At 44.2% G+C, this 20,797-nt stretch overlaps 1 protein-coding gene across 2 annotated transcripts in view; it reads right to left on the bottom strand.

Moving 5' to 3' along the window:
• Positions 1-469: 469 nt before the first annotated feature.
• The window catches only part of gatad2ab (GATA zinc finger domain containing 2Ab), a 38,530-nt gene continuing 18,202 nt past the window's right edge, over positions 470-20,797 (bottom strand). For both annotated transcript variants that reach the window (XM_083970978.1, XM_083970977.1), the window contains exons 2-11: positions 11,954-12,265; positions 8,757-8,880; positions 8,280-8,411; positions 8,065-8,136; positions 7,805-7,921; positions 7,481-7,675; positions 7,101-7,350; positions 6,584-6,981; positions 6,244-6,478; positions 470-3,226 (exon numbers count right to left, since the gene is read on the bottom strand). In XM_083970978.1, the coding sequence (XP_083827104.1) occupies positions 3,093-3,226; positions 6,244-6,478; positions 6,584-6,981; positions 7,101-7,350; positions 7,481-7,675; positions 7,805-7,921; positions 8,065-8,136; positions 8,280-8,411; positions 8,757-8,880; positions 11,954-12,252 (1,956 nt within the window). In that variant the 5' untranslated portion in view covers positions 12,253-12,265 and the 3' untranslated portion in view covers positions 470-3,092. The remainder of the gene's footprint in view (positions 3,227-6,243; positions 6,479-6,583; positions 6,982-7,100; positions 7,351-7,480; positions 7,676-7,804; positions 7,922-8,064; positions 8,137-8,279; positions 8,412-8,756; positions 8,881-11,953; positions 12,266-20,797) is intronic.

Below are 20,797 nucleotides of genomic sequence, written 5' to 3'. Positions count from 1 at the left end.
TGCCCACTGGAAGAAAATGAAATTGTGTAATAATTGGAAAATGTTAATAACTTTTGTCTTGGTATCTTACCATTTCAGTCAGAATAGTGGTGAATCAGTGCGAGAACTTCAAACTGTGCTCTGTAGATTTCTTTTGTAATTGCTTTTTTTCACAGACAGATGATGTAACCCGTTGAAAGGATAGTGTTTCTATGCAAATGGACTCATGTTTGTGGAGATGCTTAAGTGCAGGGGACAGACACTAAAACAAAGGTAGCTCTTGCATGTGATGAAATCCAGCACAAAGGCCTTGCATTAATACCATCACCCCTAATACAAGATTATCAGACATAAATGCTCTGCTATTGCATCTGATTGGTAGTTCTGTTGCGTCCACATCACCCTGATCAAATACAGGACAGGGATTTGTGTGCATGTGTGCACTTGTATGAGAACAAACTCGTAAAGGAGTCATGAAAGAGGGGTTAAAATTAGTTTTATTATTATTTGATAGAGCAGAAAAAAAAATCAAAAGAACAAAAATATTTCTCATACATTGTTTTCTTTTCCATTTGGGCTGCACTGCCTTTTAGCAGCGTTTCAACCCCAATCAAACGGAATGGTGATATTGTTGTCAAACAGCAGCAGCAGCAGCAGGCAGTAGTCAGGACAGTACAGGGTTACACTTAGCAGGGCACAAATGATAGGCTCATTCCAGATTGCTTTTTTTTTTTTTTTTTTGCATCCACAAGACGCGGGCTGCTACCATCTGCCTGTCAGGAATGTACAGACAACCTGGAAGATTTCCGATGCTACTTTGAGACAGAAACACAAAAATCTCGAGCGATTTTAAATTAAACTTTGTATGCTTGTACTTCTATCAGCAATGCACATACTGTATTGTTGCACCGTCCTAAATGAAACCCATGTGTACAGTGATGATACCCCAGCACAGAGGGGTACGTTTCAGCTGATACCCATTTACCTAATGCAGAGCACCATCTCTCAGAATGGAGCTTGACAATGATCAGTGAGCTAAACAAGTGCACTCTGGATACAGGACACAAATCCTTACAATGTCACATTAGATTTATCACATCATGGATGTTATTAGGAAATCAAGACAAGACAACAGGACAGCAAGACTCCAGGTTTGCAAATACACATTGATGAGATATTCAACACTATTGTTTTAATGTGAAACGGATAAAAATGGACAGATACAGGATATTGAGACGATAACTCATAGGGCCGTGATAGGGTGGTCAGCCTCTTTGATTAGCCAGGTTTGTGGCAAAACATCCAGATTTAACTTTTTCTTATTAAATTCAACATGTTAACATATTTTTCAATTTAGCTACACTTTCCAATAGACCAATTAATGTAAAACCATTGCTACTGCCTGTGTGGTAGGGTTAAAGAAACTGGACCACCCCACTGACTGAAATTAAAGACAGCACATGGTTGTCAGTTAACTGAACTCTATGAGCAATGGGGATGCCCCCGGTTCAATGTAGGACATATTGTACATCACTAGCTTATCCTGTGCTGCTGCAACCTGATAAAAAAATGCACTATAGCTCATGTGAAAGGCATAGTTAGCTCAATTCAAGGACCTGACATAAAATCATACACACCTTAATGTTAAAGACTAAGAAGTTCATGTAATTTGTTGCTATAGGGGTTTTTGCATAACTACATTCTGAAAGCTGTCCAGCTTCTCTCAGACCAATCGGAGGGTGAGTGGGAGCCACTGGACACACAAGAGAAAACAAATCATTGTATGTGGAGATCCATTCAAACTTAGGGCATAAGCATATATCTTTACTAACATGACCCTATAAATAAACCCAGAGACAGTTTGTCTATAGAAGAAAAATAATGCACCACAACCTATGACTAAAAGCAAAACAATGTCAAAAATATGACATTCCTTACACCCCCTCAGTTTAGCATGAATTCATGTTTATATCCAGAGAGGGTTCAAATAAACTAGAAACCTTCTAGCAGAAGGGATTCCATTTGGGCTCCACTAGATCTTTGGGAGTTTGTTTTTTTTCTTTTTTCTTTTCAATATTCATACGAATAGTCCTCCAACATATGCTCCACCTTTGCTTTTGTTTTTTTTTACATGAGTTGGTGAACCTTGAATCTTTATTCTTCCTCTTCATCTTAGAAAAAACAAAGTATTTAAAAGTAGGCCACAACATGGAACCCAGCAGATGTAAAACCACCTCAACAGTAACATTAGACTGTAAATTCAGACCTCGACAAGAGGCCACTTCCAAAGTATCAGGGAGCACAATATTCCAAACACAGTATATGACTTACAGAAGAAAAGACAAAATCCTAACATTCAGCCATACAAAATAATCCAACACACATCAACTTCTCTACTATACACAGCGTTGGTTAGAGAGAAGAGGCAGTCTGTGTGCTGATAGAGATCATTTTTTACAGTCCTTTTTTATTCTATTCATTTTTGCAAAGCTGAAGCAGTTCTTATTATTTCGTGGATGGTCCTTAGAGCTCCACCACAGTCCCTGTGATGAGGTCTTCACTTGAGTTCGGTTCAGCCACCACATGGGCCTGAGTCTGACTGGCTCAGACTGAAGAGGGGCAGGACGTAAGGCGAATTTTATTGTGTGTAAGAGTGATTATTATTCTTTCCCTGCCAAATCCAGAGGCGGGGGAGCTCGAGGATTGTGGCAGCTTCCTCTTGGTACAACAGTGAGGGTCAACCAATATACAGGGAGGGAGAGGCAACATCACTGGAGAAGTTTGTAAAATTGTATACGCCTAAGTTTACCCCAAACCTCACGAAGGTACCTAAATTCTATTTGACAAGCTCCTCACATCCCAAAAGCCCAAGCTGTTGCAGCCTGACTCCATACTGGGGATGAAGGACTCAGGTAAGGAAGATGGTAGCAGAAAGATCTGAGGAGGAGATGGAGAAATGTCTCCATCCCCCCAAAAAAGAGGCTGATTCTCCCCTGCACCATTTTGGCCAGAGGCATAGAAGTCCATAGAAAGGATTAGAATGAATATGTGAATGGCTGTTATTGATATTAAGAGGGGTAATAGTTGTGGTATCAGGAGAGAGTTAGATTGCATTATTTCCATGTGTTGGCTGCTTGGGAGATAGAACGGGAGGGAATCATGTCCAGCAGGTACTCTCGCTGACGCTCCACAGCAGAGGTGGTCTTATGGGCAGACAAGCTGGGGTTCACATAGGCCATAGTCACACCTGTGAGGAAACAAAGAAATCACCGGTCAATATACTGGATATTACCTGGGCTGGACTGAAAAAAACAACTGTTTTCTGATTATAATCTTCACTTGAGTAATCCAATATTGATTAAAATGTGTCTTTTACAATCTCCTGTGGATGTGAAAAGCTGAAAAAGCAGCATCTGGTCAGGTGAGTGTACGTGTAGAGCTGTCAGTGACAGCGAAACAATGCTATGACAATTGTGTTTCTCAAAATGAAGAAATAAAGAGAAAAAAATCCAGTTGAAATGTTAACATTTTTAAGCATTTTAAGTGAGAAGTGATGACTAACTGTGTTATGCAAGAGATCTAATAACAAATGAAATGGTCAGTAACCTTTGAGAGGAGCCACAAATTGTGAGCATGCACCATAGGTGCAAAGCTCTATGGTACACAAACTGTACCATCCTGTCTAAAGGCTGGTGTGTGGTTGTACTAAAAATTCAAAAACCATGAACTAAAGTGAAAAACTCTAAAACTGGATCAAAGTAAATCTATATATGTATGTAGCTGTACATCTACTGATTTCACCAGATATACTGTTGGTCATGCAGGTCCATTCATAATGTAACAAGTTCAAAGAGAAAGTGAGCACACTCCTTACAGTATCAAGTCCAAATTGTCCAGGTGCACGGCAAGAAAAAGGCAGAGAAAAACCAGCCAGCACTCATAGGTGTGACGGGCCGATTGTGTTATTAAGGGAGGGGTATAACCTCTTAATTTCTCTTTAATCCAGGCAGTAGGGGCCCACAACGTACGCGTCTCAGCAACACAGCTTTCAACGCTGAGTGCTGGCTATCTGTGCTTTTTCCATTCATAATATAAACATGAATGTTTTGCACCAGGTTAGAGAAATGGTTTACAGTATTAGTGCTATTAGTGAGAATAGTTACTGTAAGATACTGTCAGTGAAGCAACTTGGACCGTATCAAAATCTGATCAAATCTGGATCTTGTGAATCAAAATTGGATTAATTTAGGAAATCTGTGGCAATATCCAGCCCTTGATATTACCAACACCAGGCTGGTATATCAATTCTAATATTGCACAGTATTTTGACTCGGGTAGGGAGTAGGGGTGTCAACGTTTACAATTTTTTCTACACGTGTAACCTGGGCTTCTAACCAACGTGTACCCGGTTACACGGGAGATTATGATCTCTTTCTATCGCGCGGGGGGGGGGGGGGGCTGAAAATTGTCTGCCGCCGCGCTGGAATCATGATTGAAAATCAATGTAGTTCTGGGGGTTCTGGGGCTCCGCTCCATTCAGACGTTGTGCTGAGCGTGAACGCACCCCACCGGCGCAGAGCGTGAAGAGAGAGAGAAGACGACGGAGGGGTGAGGCGAGTTTAGTGGGTTAGTGACTCGGTATGTAGTCGGTGATCTAGTCGGGTTAAAAGTGGGTCTCTTTTAACCCGACTAGATCACCATGGTAACTTACGCCAGGAGTACACTGGGAAGTGTGGGAACGGCCGCGACGCGATACGTAAGTGGGGCGGAGCGGAGTTTTTTAACTGCTACACCAGGCACGGTCGCGACGCGACAAGGCTTCACTGTGTTTGTTGTTGCAGCTGTCAGCTTCACCTTGTCAAGCCTACAGTAAATGAGTGCACTTTATGTATCTCAACACATTTTTACATCCCTCCTGTTAAAATGGATTGACAGTACCTTTTTCACAGGTAATTTGCTGACTATGTAGGGTTTGCAAGTGCAGACTATATTAAATGGTATCAATTAACTGTTCACAATGTAACAAAACAAACCCCATAATGTTGCACTGCTACTGGCTTTGCCTCTGGTACATGAGACATTTATTTTAATCACTTTTAAATGTAATATATTCGTTTTATACACAGTTCTCTGTAGTTTTCTACCTGTTGGAGGGCCGCGTAGCCATGCGACGAGGAAATAAAATAGACCCGGCGCGAAAAAGAAGAGAGACGCCGCGTGACGGCCACTGGAGTGCGCGTCGCTCACATGGTCGGTGAAGGAGCTTCCATTGACTAAATGGGCGCGAGCTGCTGCGGGTGACGCGCAACACACGTTTCGCGTCGCGGTTGTTCCCAGTGTATTTCAGCCGTTAGGCTTAGCTCATAACCTGCTATAAAAGCTCCGCTGTTTCACTATTTAACTCATTTACAGCTGGCGTCACCTTTACTTTGACAGTGGATCTGGATCAGAACGGAGCGTTTGTACGGAGAGAGAGATCGCACTGAGCATCTCTGCCTGCAGATGTTCAGCTGAGGGAATCCGCTGCTCACCTGTTGAGCTGAGTGTCAGAAGTTGATAAGCTTCGTAGTACCGTGTTAACTCCGGGGGGACCGCGGGGCTAGAGATTTTGTTGAGCAGGAACATGAACACAAAGCCTGGCTATGTTGAGCCTCCTTCGCAGGACAGGAGTCTGTGTTGTTTTTTTTTTCCCTCAGCCTTTATTTTGAAAGGAAAGCTGGAGAGAGACGGGCAGGCTACGCGGAGATAAAGTGAGGGGGGATTGACACGCAGTTCCATTATTATCTGAAGCTTTCAGGCAACGTTACCACCTCTAAAAATACTATATTGGTGAGAAATGAAGGAGGAGGAGGGAAAAAAGGCATGTAAACGATTATTGATTTTTCTAAACGGTTATGATTTGTTATCCGTGTATCCGTTTACACGTGTAGATGTTGACACCCCTAGTAGGGAGAACATAAAGGGAAAAAAATTGGGTGTGAGGTGAGTGAGGATGAAAAACTTCTTACTATTTTCCTTTTTACTATAATTCGATCTTTTGGGATTTAAAAAAAAGAAAAGAAAAAAAAGCCAAAAGACACAAGAACTATAAATACTACATACTAAAATGAAAGAACCCAACCTGAGGGAATGGGTAGAAAGGATAAGAAGTGACAGTGCAAGAGAGGGCTCCACCTGAGAAGAGAGTGATTACCCCAAAAAGGAGCAGAAAGCGAGAGCGGGTGGAGTACGATCTCGGTCTAAACTCGTCTCACGTTTATTTACCTGTGTTGCCGCTGCTCTGCTTCCTCCAGGCAGCCACGTTGCCCTGGTTACCGCTGCTGCTGCCGCCGGCGCTGACCTTTGCCCCCTGCTGCAGCAGGCGTGCTGCAGCATGCTTACCTGGCCTGCTGCCCAGCGCTGCTGCTGTCACGGCGCTCTGCAGCTGAGAGGAAGAGGTGAACGAGTGGACCACACCACGAGACCTCTCTACGGACTGGATGTTGTGTGACAGCTGACTCTGTATGGACAAAACAACAGGAGCATTGGCAGGCTACTTCTACAAAAACACAAGGTTTTAAACTCAAACCACTGTTTGTCCATCACAATGAAAAGCCGTACTCACATGCTTAATGGTGGAGTGGTGGGCAGAGGACACAGATCTGTGCTGCATGGCAGCCCTGACCTGCTTGTACTGCTGAGACACCAGCACCTCACTCTTGGACAGTGAGGAGGACGAGGTGGATTTAGAGACAGGGGAGGAGGAAGAGGAGGCTGCCTGCTGGAGGATACGCTGTTCAATCTCCTGCTCCTGTTGGAGTGCCTTAACAAAGGCTGCCTTCAGTCGACTGGTGTGCTCAGCCTTCAGGGCCTTCTTCTGATTGGACGACATGCATTGGTCACAGAGGATGGTCCCGGCCTTCTCCTTTCTCCAGCGGGAGGTAAAGTCTGTCTTACACTGGGCACAGGTGTATGGCTCTTTAGGAATGGAACTGGCCATTGCAGCAGCTGGGCCCAGATTACCTGTGTGATGAATGAATTTAAGAGACCTTTAGGCTTGATGTGCCTTTACATTCAACAGATATATACCGCTGCATTTCAGCGTCCTCAAACTAGCTACCAGAGCGTGAAGATGTACCCACCCCTGCCGTGCATTTCCAGAAGTTTTTGCACCACCTCTTCCAACCCCAACAAGTAGATGAACTCATTGTTGGCTGCAGAGGGAAGGAAGTTGAATTCGGGAGCAGGGGGTTTGGGTGGAGGTATCTCCAATAGCGTCTTCTCCAACTGCTTACGCAGAGCAAGCTTGGCGGCCGCCTGCCGACTGGCCGGGGAGTCATTGATGTTCGAGTTGGGCGAAACCGAAGAGCCCTTTAGGCTGGTTGGAGAGGCCTGGATACAAACAATTACATCAGCTTCAGGGGACGGTACAAAGGGATGACAGCAATAAAGTGTAATCTAGATGCATGTCTCTTGTCTCTGATTGTAATAACACATAATAATCGTTACATAATGTCCTCACCTGAGGGATGTTGACCATGACATTACTGTTGGCCACATTAGCCACCCGAATGAGTCCCTGCTGAATGATTCTCTGGCCCTGGACATTGGGCACAGAAGCCCTGGGAGCGAGCAAGAGTGGAGGGGGGCCTGAGCCGCTGTGCTGCTGCTGTTGCTGACGTAGACTGGCTATCTGCTGAGGAGTAACTGCAATAGGCTGAGAACAGAACGTGTGCAGAAGCAGCCATCACACACAAAAGAGGACACGAGAAGAGAAGTTAATAAACTGACAGAGCCTTTCGATTGGGTGGACTTCAAATGTGAGACAATGTCGTGACATACTAACCTGGGCTCCTCTGACCAGAGGCGGCATAACAATCTGAGAGTTGTGTTTGGACGGGATGTGTTGCCCACCCCTCACTAATGGAGGAGGGATCACCGTGCCTGAGCTACGACCTGTCACCTGATGAAGAAAGAATACATTCATGTATGAAATGACTACGGAAGAACAACTCAGCTTTGCTCCACCTTACCACAGTAAGACATGTGGTGGAGGCACAACATTCATTAATCAAAACACGAGCAGGTTGATTTTGTATTAAGTACCTGGAGGGGTCCTTTGTTTGATGTGATGCTTCCTCTTACCAAAGGAGGAGGAGTGGCTACAGAACCAGATGCCTAGAAATAAGTGAAAAGTTTTAGCGCATTTAACTTATTGCTTTTAAGTACATACAGCTTTAAAGTTTTCATTGAAAGCGTGGACTGGAAAACAAGATCATTTAAGAACTATAAGCCTCTCTCTTTGCTCTTGGGCTTTTTACCTTCTGCACAGTGCTCTCCTTCTGGATCTGGCTCTGTCGTAGTTTCTTAAGCAGCACCAGTTTGGCTTCTTGAAGTCGCAGTTCTTCCTTAAGCTGTTTGATGATGCGCTCCCTCTCCTCAGGAGAGCTCTTCTGTATTCACCATGAGAGCAGAAAATAGCATCTTAGAGGACAATTAGGAGAAGTTCATACTAATTGCTTCCTGGTCTTGAGTGCTTGTTTATTAGACAGGGGGTAACGAGGCTGACTTGCGGGGTTTATAGTCAATAAATCAGAGTAACTGATTAAAACAATGTCAGTCGTAACTAATCCAGAAATATGCCTTTAAAATTACCTTTGAAACTATAATCAACAGTTATTTGTGTGTTTCCTCTTTAATCTTCCAACTCAGTAACTATCCTCCGGTGAGCACGAGGAGTGTCGGACACAATTCCAAACTGATCTGTATCCAACATTTTAAAAATTCTGTTTTCCTACCATGAGTTTATCTGTGTCAGTCTTTGTGAAGCAGTGGCCGTTCATGAGCGGACTGGATGGCTCGTTGTCCGATAACACAATCACATCATCTGGCGATGGTGGCTGTCGCTCCTTCTTGATGTCACTGAGGGAAGACGTATTGACAGAAAGAAAAGAATCATAGCGATTAATCATGTTGCATCAAACAAGTAAGATTCAGCACTATAATTTTTCACTCTGGAACACTGCAATTACCATCAACTGCAACCAACTTGTAGTACTGTCTGAAGCCCAGTAGATGGCGATACATAATTGCGAGTTTATCTTGGCTGTTGCAGTGCAAGTGTGCACTAGGACACACAAGCAGACAAGAACCAAGAGATCAATAATGGAGTAATGGCGACAGGGGAAGATCGCAACAACCCATTATCTCTAGCGAAAGGTAAAACGGACGGACCTCCGCCCCTCCCCTCCCAACAAACACAGCAGAGTCAGTCACAAACAACATGCAAACAAAGGGCAAATTAATTGCATTGTTGTTTTTTAAAAGAAGGAAAAGGCCTAGAGGCTTTGATAAGATGATAAATGTGTTTTTTTCAGGGGACCAAGAACAAAGGCGACTAGTGGCAAGCTACATGTGCATCAATCCGGGGTGGGGATAAGAAGTAGGGGTTAGTTGTAGTTGTAATTTTGCGGCGCATGGACGATGGCGGTAGAATAAATCTGCCTCTATCACAGTGGGGATCCACTGTGATAGAGGTGAACCAGTGGGGTTTTGAAAACAGAAGTCGGTAGCGGTAGTGGTGGACGATGATGACAATGTGTCAGAGGTAGAGGTTTGGGGTCATTATGTAGAGCCATGCGTGCACACATGCAGCAAAGTTATATAATTGTTCAGGCACTGTCGAACAAGAGGCTTCAGAGCTTCAAGCTTAGGCCCAGTTTACCACCCAGACAGGGCCTCACCCCTCCCCTACCTCTGTAGGGAGGTCTGAGGCCTGTGGCCTAGCCGGATCGGCACAGCCTGGGCCTCGGCTCTCCCCACCCTCCCAGCTGCCGACATCAGAGTCACAAGCTGAGAGGAGCGGAGGTCCGCTGGAGACACTGGAGAGGGTGACAGTGAGGGGGGAGGGGAATACATGGCCAGGAGCCAACCTATTGTGTACACTCTCCCTCTCACTCAGTCACCACTTCACACAACCCTCCCCCATCCTTACTTACTTACTTCATCTTTTATACTCCAACTCACTGACTCAGTTCTTCACACTCTTTCTTCCTCTGGCACGCTCCTGTCTTCAGACACACTTCTCTGCTGTCTTCCCTAACAGCTGTCCGACTGCTCCCTCTCAGCAGACACTGCGTTCAACAGGGTTGGCTACATCATAATAACCATGTTGACTCGTTTATGCTTGCATTTCGAGAGGAGATTATCAGCAGACTAAACTCTCGCAACACAAACCACAACAAACATAACCTCATCCAGCTGCTGAGAACACACAGTCGAACCGTGTTCATACATTACGCCGCTACTTCCTGGAATGTACATGCCTGATACGTTTCTATTCAAATTTAGAAAGAAAGATGTCCGACATCCTGGTACTTTGAAAACACTGCTATTCTGAGAAAGATTACGCTCCTAAAGCACAGCTAAAGCCTGAGGGGGCAGTGGTTCTCCTCGGCAGCTCTGTTTACATTCCGCACGTATGAAATGACAAACTATGGCGGATACGAGTAGCATTAGGAGGGGAATCGAGCGCTTCATTATCTCTCACAAAAGCTTAATGGTGATGGTGACCCAGTGTTTTGACTGCCTTGGCATCTCTTGACGGCATGACATGGCCTAGCTTGTGGTGGTTGCTACTACTCTATTGAGAACAGCTTACACAAGCATCGCAACACACACACACACACACAAGCTTGGTTATGTAAGGTCCAGTGTTTCTGCATGCTTCCCCGATATAGTGGCTTCTCACTGACCCCACTATGGGACCGCTGAATCAGGCATTATTTAGGTGCAGGTCGTGCGGTTCAAAATGCAGCGCAAGTGCCATTTTTAGCTTCATACATGCACCACTGAAGACTCTCTCAGCTACGGTACTGTCATCTGGTATGGGACACTGGGGTTGTAATGCATTTCACAAACAGTTCTACAAAGTTGCAAAGTCTTTCATATACATGAATAATGCCATCACCTCGCAGTGAATAAGCACAGCAGCACATGCCGAGGGTTAACCAGGGGCCAAAGGTGACACTTACAGTCAACTTTTTGAATCACCACAGACAGAGCCAACACGCAGCTGAATCACCTCTCTGTTCCACTTTAACTGCCGTCACATCACTGTGTGTATTTATCGCTCTACCAAACACGTCACATGACATCAGGCATTTCTGTGTGGTCATGTGACACACCCACCACGCATCCTGGCCCCTCCTTCCTCCAACTGCTCCTTCCAATGTGGAAACCATGGCAACGGCCAGTTGGAACCAGTTTGTGACACATAGCCTTCATTTTGTGTGAAGTGCGAGGCAGAGTTCAGGTGCTGCTGTGGGAGAAAATGGAGCCCAGGCCTCAGGAGCCTCAAACTTTTCAAAATGGGGCAGGCTGCCGACAACCACACAGCGACTTCCTGTATGACTCCTGTCAGACCACTTGCTGGTGCAGAGTTTGAGAGAAACCTGAAACTCCAACAGACTCATCTCTACGCACAACCACGCACTGCGCTCGCATGCATGCACTCGATCCGAGGCCCCGCAGTAAAATTAAGCACTTATAAAACAAACTCGCACACCAGGTCACGTCACCTCCCTTTAACCCATGTGATGATTCAACATCAATTACACATAACCGTAACAGAAATACAGCAGCAAACTGCTCTTTGCACCTTCTACCCTCGCAGACACACACTGGTTTGTAAGCAGATTATGGTGCATTTTGTCCAGCTGGAAATACTTACAAAGGGTTTACTGTGGACAAAGTTGGCTGACTCTGCAAGACTGAGGCTCAGTGTACAGGAATAGACTGTTTAAGGCAAAGTGTTTATAGAATTTCTTTCCTTGTTGTCGACAGACTAATGGCCTTAGACAGTATCATGTAAACTGAATGACCAACAAGCTCTAATGCCTCTGTACTTGAACATCTCATATTACTCCAGAGGTTCAATGTATAAAATAGAAACAGAGCACCATCAAATCAAACACTGATCTTTTCCTTGTCTAACCTTTTGGACGTGCTCATGTCGACGGGCTCCTCTCCAGTTTGCACCTCCACTTTGATGGTGGCCTTCACTTCCCCAGTCTTGAGGATGCTGGCTGCTACCTTGGCGGCCTGCTCACTCTTCAGCTTCACACCCTCGGCTCCAGATCCCACCAGAGCCAGGGGAGCTTCGGCTGCATCTCCCCTCTCCATCTTAACCCGTTTGCTGTCCCCGTCCCCCCCTGGGGACTCAGAAACAGTCGCATGGTCCCTCTCGAGAGCCCGCTTCTGGCTGCGCGTTTGTCGCACTGCCTCCTCTGACATGGCTGCTCTCACCCTGGAGAGAGAAAGAAGAAGAAAACAGTTACAAGTTGTCTGAACACACTGACATGACACAGGATTCAGGTTTATGCAGTAATACATGGACCGATGTGGGCTGTATGTGAGAAAGGAGAGGTGGATTCCACAAGTCATCTCTCACACTGAATTTTATTTTTTATTATTCAATCACATGTTGTGCACACTTCACTATCAAAATCTCTGCTTTGCCCAACTGTGTAGGTTCATTTGAGCAACTTATATACCTTTTTTTTTTGCTGATGAGGTTACCATAACAATCACATGGTAATACTTTATGTGAATGTTGTACTACTGCGTTAGTGAAATACGTTTTTGACATCAAGTGAAGATAGAGAGGCTGAGTACAGGTCCAATGAGAAAGAAGCACCCTGTGTGCATCTTGTGAAGTAACCTGTTTATACTTTGAGTTACCATAGCTGAAGTACAATTAGGACCTGTTGTGTCTGCTTCAAACATCGTTGTGTATCCATCATCCGTCTCAGTTAGAGCTAAACCAAACCTCTCAACATAAACTCTGTAGTATCACACCAGAGAGAGTTGTGCTGAACTGATAATGAGCACACGGCTGTGATTTGGTCAGAGGTACAAGGCCGCAGGCAACCATACATAATTTAATTCAAATGTTATTTCTGGAAGTGCATTAATCTCTTCACTGTGCAAAATTTGTTACAATATGAGATGGATAACTGTTAATGTGATGATAATTAACACCTGTAAAAGTGCCGTACCGGTAGTTACTAGTCCCAGTGCTGTTATACTCGATAGAAGCCGAATGCCTCTTGTCCAATGAAATCACTTACCTAACTGTTATAATCTACAATATCACACGCTAGTGAAGACAATACATTTTGAGGGAGTTTCCTAAAAAAAAAAAAAAAAGATCTCAATTAACCCAACTTGATGTCTGTGACTGTGTATCTGCTTGTTTTTAGTACCTATCATATTTTATTCCACATACTGTCAAACCAGGTACAAAGACAGACTGCCCCATTTGCTGACCCAAATCTCACTCAGTACAGCACAGGACGAAGACATACACTTTACATTGTGGGGGAAAAACCTATTACACAGCAGAAAAATGGCACCATTGTACAACAGCCACACCAATGTAGGCCATACATTCACTATGGATCAGACACGTGCAGCAGACTCTGCTGAATAAAAAAAAGAATGATGCATTTTGCACAGTGGTGAGTGTATGAACATCTGTGCATGTTTAGAGATTCTGATATGAAAGGCTAAATTATGACTAAGGCTCAAACCGAGTGCAACTACAGACCATTTCTGATTCAGAGAGCTGACTCAATGTCTTAGTAGTACAATGTGACATAATGACAACTCCATATGACCCTATCCCAGGATTCCACAAGAGACAAAAAAGCACTCCTTTGAAAACCTGTTCAAACCGGTCTCCGCTTCAGAGAAGGCGCAGGTTTAACCCCTGGAGAGACGGAGTGGCAGAAGGGAGGGAGAGACACGGGGAGGCCACGGGACATTCCAAAACACGTCCATCAGCCAAAATGAGGCGGACACGTTTCTGACATGACTTCAGGAGTCAACGACCCCTGACAGACATAAATAGCTGTCATCCAGAACCCACCATTAATGATATTTGAAACGCTTAAAATAAGTGAAACACTTTTTCACTATTGACACAACATCCATGTAGAAATATATTTTTTGTTTATCCATTAAGCCTTCAAAGATTTAAAAAACAAAAACAAAAAAAAAAGCCAAGGGAAGGTTATAATGTACTTAATGTATCCAAAACATCCCACTTAGACTTTGTCAGAACTGTAACATAAGGTGGGAAAATAACACCGCTTTTCAGCAACCAAGTTTTATTTTACTGTAGATAAGACACTGGCATCTCTGACATGCTGAAAGATGTTAGGCTGAGATGCCTGCAATGACTTAACCATATACTGTATATATATAAAAACTACAGCAAAACTAAAACATTCAGTTTTTTGTGAAGCCGAAAATCCACCCCGCTATGTTTAACACAGCAAGGACAGATGTTCCCTGCTGTACCATCCCCAGACACAAAGGCCATCTATCTGCCTGAGATAAAAGCTTGTGTGTGGGTGTGTATGTGCCCATGTGCCACACACTGCTTGAGAAACCATGCTTTACCTTGTAAGATTGTACAAATGGTGGCTGCATGTTCTCTGGCTGCGACATAGAGCTGGTGAACCGTGTCAAGTATGAAATGACTGTAACCCTTTGGGACCATGAAGAGTCACATCTGTGCGGCACTACCACTACCATGGTTGCTAGTTTCAGGTCTAGAGACGTGGCTACTTTTGTCCCGGGAGATGGATGTCATCATGAACCCAGTGTTTCATGTGCTTGATGCACTGCTGCTTAGCAACAAGGGGTGCAAAACTAATAAAGTTCTGGTCTATGCATGCGTTGTGATAAGAATTGTGTATGCACATGAGACTGATGCATGTACCAGCTTTGTTGCCGCATCACACTCCATCTCACTCACCTTCAGTGAAGCACTGCTACGCACGCATGCCCATTTTCAATTCAGCTCTTTGGTTTCTATATGAACCCTGGAGGCTTGTTGTGTGATGGGAGGTCCTTCACAACATCCACTAAGAGCTATCGAAGAATACAAAAGCTGGAGGAGATTCATCATGTGAACTATATGGTGGTGGCCTATCACTCCTATCATTCACAGTGAAACTTGAGAAGGTAGGGAGGCAGAAAAAACATGACATCAATGCTTCAAGCTGAGAGACGCTAAGATAGTGTTCCACTGAGACACTGTCCACACTTGTATGTGATGGCAGAGGGGTGACAAAGGGCAAGCAGGCAAAAAACAAGTCTAAGAACTTCTATGACAGCTCATAATGAGGACAAAGCCACTCTGTCCTGGTTGAGCTAATCAAATTAAAAAGAATCTAAGGTTGCAGAATCTCTAGTTTTAAAACAAGCATGCATTTCACCACATCAGACACCAGGAATTTGTATTTTATAGCCAAGCAATTAACTGCAAAAATATCTTAATTCGATCAGAGCCAGTATCCTTACTGGCAGTTTCAATGCTTTCCCCAGCTCCACCCATTCAGTGTGTAAAACCAAGTGGAACTAACATGACAATCTTACAAACAAGTCTGACTTGTCTATTACACCAAAAAAAAAAAAAAAAAAAGCCGCAGCCAAATTAGATTCCCCATTTGCCATGAGTAAAACATGTTAGATGTTACATTAGTTAGTTAGTTAGTTTTATTTGTCCACGATGTGGACATTTGTCTTTGGTCTCATAAAAACTTGATGCCTGCTAAACAAACAAGACAACATATGAAATTATGAGATTCAGCACCACTCTATACATAACTATTACTCGGTACGTTTACATGCACAGCTTAATCGAGCTCCTCATGCAACGATATGCGTCGTTAATACGGCCCCCTGTCCTGTTGACTTTTCTGTCACCGAGTAAAAAACTGAATATAAACAAGCTAAGCTTAATAAATTCTCAACTAGTCCCCAACCAGACCCGCCGGTCTGGGCCGGGTTCGGGCTGGAGAATAGGATACAAATGAAGGTCCACGGGCTTCCTTTCTCCCTCTCTCTCTCTTTTTAAAAAATGGTCACTGGTCGCGCTGTGTGAAATGCACTGAATCGCACGTTTTTCTTCCTTTTCTTTTCTTTCACTGAGAAGCCACACGGGGACATAATGTACATGTTATGTTACATCCAGTTATACAGTTATAGTTGGATTAAGGCAATAATTCGGCTTTTTCAAGTGTTATGTAAACGTACTGACTGCTGTTCTCTAATGCAACCATCAAGTTTAAATACTCTAGATAGGGGTGAGCAGTATTTTAGGGCTGTCCCAATTAATCGACCTAATCGATTACGTAAATACGTCAACACACGCTACATACTGTCGAGTTGTTTCCGATTACATCGATGACATAATACGTCGACACGTACAACACACAGTCGAGCTGTGAACACGTGCAGCAGAAAAACAGAAATGGCGTACCACAGCAGCACCACGGCGATGAACGAGCACCTGAAGCGGCAATATCGTTCTGTTCATTCATCCCCGCATAGCGCTCTTTCGCCGTTATTGGCGGTCACTAGGGATGCACATTTTGAATTTTTTTTCTGACCGATAACCGACGCTCGTTAACCGATTATTAACCGTTAACCGATAAGATTAAGAATCTTGCGGCGCACGGCAAAAAAAAATTTGGTTTCAAATTTTTTTTTTTTTTTTGCCGATAAATACACAGGTGCGCCGCGACAGCTGATCAGTGCGCTCTGTCTCAGCTGATCGCGCTCTGGAGGTTAGAACTGTTTTTATACAAAGTGCAGCCAAACACCAGACTGAAGGAACAACAGAGCTCCTCTGAGCTCCTCTGTGGAGCTGTCAGGAGAGCTGCAGGTGAACAGGCTGGAGAGCAGCGACGTCCTTTTTTTTTTTTTCCAGCGCCGTTGTTACAGGTGATGCACATCTATGTCCGTGTAGGTTACATTTATTGTCTGATCTTCCTTCATGGGGGCTGCTGCACATACTGTCAGTCCTCCTGTGTAACTTTTTGCTGCAAAATATGACTGAAGGCACGTGAACTCTAAACTTTATAAACTATAAATAACCGATAGTATTAATCGGTCAAAGTTCTTGTTATCGGTTAACGGTTAAACGGTTAAAGCAGAAGTAAGTGGTCCGGTCGTTTTCGCTAATGCTGCGTTCCAGGCAGGCTTTTGAAATCGTAAATTACAGCTTCAAGTCACAATTTACAACTTTGTAGCGTTCCAGGCAACCCACTCGTGTTTTTCCGACCTGTTTTACCGGTGAAAGTCACTATAACGGCCACTCGTAACTTCCGACCGGTGAACTCGTACCAGATCGAACTGGTACCACTTCACGGTCGGAAAAATACGAGTTTCCTTGAACGCACCATAACAGTCCTCGTCCCTACGTTGCCACATTCACGGCGTCCCTTGGCTGCACACACAGCCCTGCATGCCGCTCTCTCTCCTCATTGGATAAAAACTGTAGGATACGATAAATGTTTTCTCCTCGGCTCAGAGCAGAGCAGAGTGACTGACAGACCCGTGTTTCGGTCCAAACACTCTATGTAAGTGATTGCTGTCGGAAGATATAACTATTTAAGACTTATATTAACACAAATATATCACTAACTTCTGCTTTAATCATGTGCATCCCTAGCGGTCACACACACACACACACAGAAGGGCGCATGCATGACAGCAGTGCGCGGTAAAAGCAAAACTCATATAAAACTCAAACTCATACATAAAAAAAATCCTAGAGGAAACACTGGTCTGCTCCATGACTATACTAAATAAATGTGCAGAGGAATGCAAACCAGAAAGATCTGAAGAATTTAAATAAGTGTTTTTTATGACTAAACGTTAGGGCTGCAACGAGTAGCATATTTTACTATCCGAATGTTCGGGGTCACTATTCGAGTAGTACTCGAGTAGTACTCGAGTATTCGTTTACCGACGGGGGGGGGGGGGATATAATAACACACTTTTTATTTTAATAAAACAGCTGAAACAGTTGTCCATGTGTGATATTTCTCCTCACAGATCCGTCCTCAAATCACTCGCAATTAGAAGAGCAAAGAGAAAAAAGAAAAGAAAAAAAAAAGAAGGAATGCCACGGAATTAAATTGTCCCGTTAATAGGCTAAACATTTTTCTTATAACGGCAGCGCACGCTTCAATAAAGGAACCATTCACATCTCAGCCTAAATAAACAATAAAATATTGGCGGATACATTTTTTAACACAGAACGAGGTGGTTGTCAGCAGCTGACGCTATCACTCCATCTGAAGACACGGCCAACCAGTGCGCTGCAGTGAGCCCGAGGTGCGAGCGGGGGCGGAGCGGTGTGTGTGTGTGTGTGTGTGTGTGGGGGGGGGTGTCCGAGTATCCGCGCAGTGACAAGGCGCTGATGCCGCCGAGCGACGACAGTGCGCTCCAGCGCCGGGCTGTGAGCGGGGGGGGTATCCGAGTAGGTGAAATGGTACTCGGATGCCGCCCAAGCCGAGCGAGTACTCGAGTACTTGGATATCGGCTACAGCCCTACTAAACGTCAACCAAAAAATAATCGTTAGATTAGTAAAAAAATTAATCGTTAATCCACTAATCGAAAAAATAGTCGATAGATTAATTGGGAGAAAAAGAATCATTTGGGACAGCCCTACAATATTTTTTTCCATACATACTGACGAAGTCGATGAAGTAAGTGAAAGGCCACAAAATTGAAAATCGAATTGAAACATAAAATACACAGTGCTGAATTATGTTAAACCAGCCAGTGAAGGTGGCAGAGGGAGAGCAGCGCTGTTTGGCCCACAAGTTAGAACAGTTCTCTAGTGTGAGAACACGAGGAGCAAACACATTCACGGTTGTCCTTCACATGATAAGACTTAGGGGCATCGCTGCTCAGGCTGATTAACGGACAATTAGAAAAGAAAAAAAAAAATCTGCATTTCCTCAAAATGACAGAAATCTGTCATAGCGAAAGAGAACTTAAGTCTGGGATGCCTGGAGGGAAGCTGTACCCCAAACCTATCCTCCAAGGCCTCAGCCACCCAGAGTGGCAGGTCTGTCTACTCCACTCCAGTATCCATTTCAGTCCATCAAGCCTGCCATGCACTGTCACATTGAGCTCTTTGACTTGCACCACACACACAAACCAGCCACTCTGGAGGGCAGGCTTTGATTACAGAACCCTTTAAAATGATGAAGAAATTTTGAAAATCAGTTTTGTTAATGATCTTCTCACAAATCAAAAGCTCAACAAGATCTGAAAAACTCTGCATTACTCAAACTACCTTTTATCATCTGGATAATTTTGGTGTTGACTTTGTAGGTGTTTGAGATTTTGCCTGCATGGCATGTGTGTGGTTTTAAGAGAAGCAATTTGAGCACTTCTAGTTGAAACAAGACAGTATATGGGTGGCCTGTGTTTGTTCAATGTCCAGATTGAGGTTACAGTAGAAAAGTATTGGAAGTGTAGGAACTGCTGACAACAACTGACATCATTGCCTCATATTTGCTCTCTGCCTATTGTCAGTATTGTGATACAACCAGAACAACATGACTGAATCACAGCCCATTAAAACTACATGTAACCAAAAGCCATATGTCAAAGATGTTGCTCTGAACTTTAAAGCGCCGTTGCTGGCTTGCCATGATGCCGTTTTGGACATAACTTTTCCGGTGACATCACAGCTGACCCCGATTACCACTACTGCACATTTGCGTCAAGGACAGAAAGGCTTAAAAAGAAAGGATAGAAAGAAAGGATAAAGCAGCAGAAGGTACAGCGGCAGTTTTGAGAGAAAAACAAAGCTTCAAAAAATAATCGACGATTTTCATCAGTCAACATAATCATGACTAGTCGACTAATCTTGGCAGCCCTACCTGCCTTTATAATTTGAATGGCAATTCTTACTTCAAAAATGATCCGTTAGGGGCGGTGTTTAGCTCAGTCGGTAGAGCACCCACCCCATGTGTTGAGGCTACAGTCCTCACTGCAGGCGACCCCGGTTCGAATCCCGCACCGAGCGGCCCTATCCTGCGTGTCATTCCCCCCCATCTCTGCCTCCCATTTCCTGTCTCTCTCTCGACTCTCCTGTACATTAAAGGGGAACTATGCAAGTCCGCTCACTTTTCAGCTGTTTCAGTTACGCTCCTCTTAACTATGTGCATTTGTTAACAACGAAGCCAGCGAAAAATAAATAAATGGAGCGGTGGATAACGTTACATAACATATACGATGTTACGGCGTGTGTGTTTGTGTAGTCTCAACTGTCATGAACAAAAGACTATGGGTTACGTAGCGTGTTTGTGTTGCGGTGTGCAGAGACGAGAGCTGGGACACTGGGGCGGCGGCCAGGTACTACACCGATGTTGCAAGGTTGGATTTCAGCCGTGAAACGCCAGGTGAAGACAGAGAGCCTCCGTTCTCACTCGTTACAAGTCATCAGTCATGTACTTAAAGCAGAAGTAAGCTGAATGTTTGTGTTAATATAAGTCTTAAACAGTTATAGCTTCCAACAGCAATCACTTCTTTGGAGTGTTTGGTCCGAAACACGGGTCTGTCAGTAGGGTTGTGGCGATTGGCGATCCAATCGTCTATCGGCGATTGGAAGGACGATCGGTGATATTTTGTTTTCTTGCCAATTTTACACACACGCTACTTTTTTTATTGATCCAATGCGTGATCTGTTTGTTTTGTTTTAATGAAGCCACTTCTCTGGCTGCTTCCCACATATACTCTGTCAAATGACAGTGTTTCACCAATCAAATGCAGCCACTGGCCACGTCCAATCAGACGGAGCCAGGTAGTCATATGACCGCACACAAAATCTCTGAAACACATTTAGCTGGTGTTGTGGCTGTGACTAGGCTGCCGACGCCAGCCCTGTTATGTCACAGCCCGACGAGGTGTTCACTGATATGCCACAAATAAATTACCACGAAAAGATTTTTTGGCTTTCAG

This window comes from Trachurus trachurus (genome assembly GCF_905171665.1).
Source record: "Trachurus trachurus genome assembly, chromosome: 4".
Lineage (NCBI taxonomy): Eukaryota > Metazoa > Chordata > Actinopteri > Carangiformes > Carangidae > Trachurus > Trachurus trachurus.
Note: the sequence above shows the minus strand (reverse complement) of the source record. Positions and strands in the feature narration are given on the sequence as shown.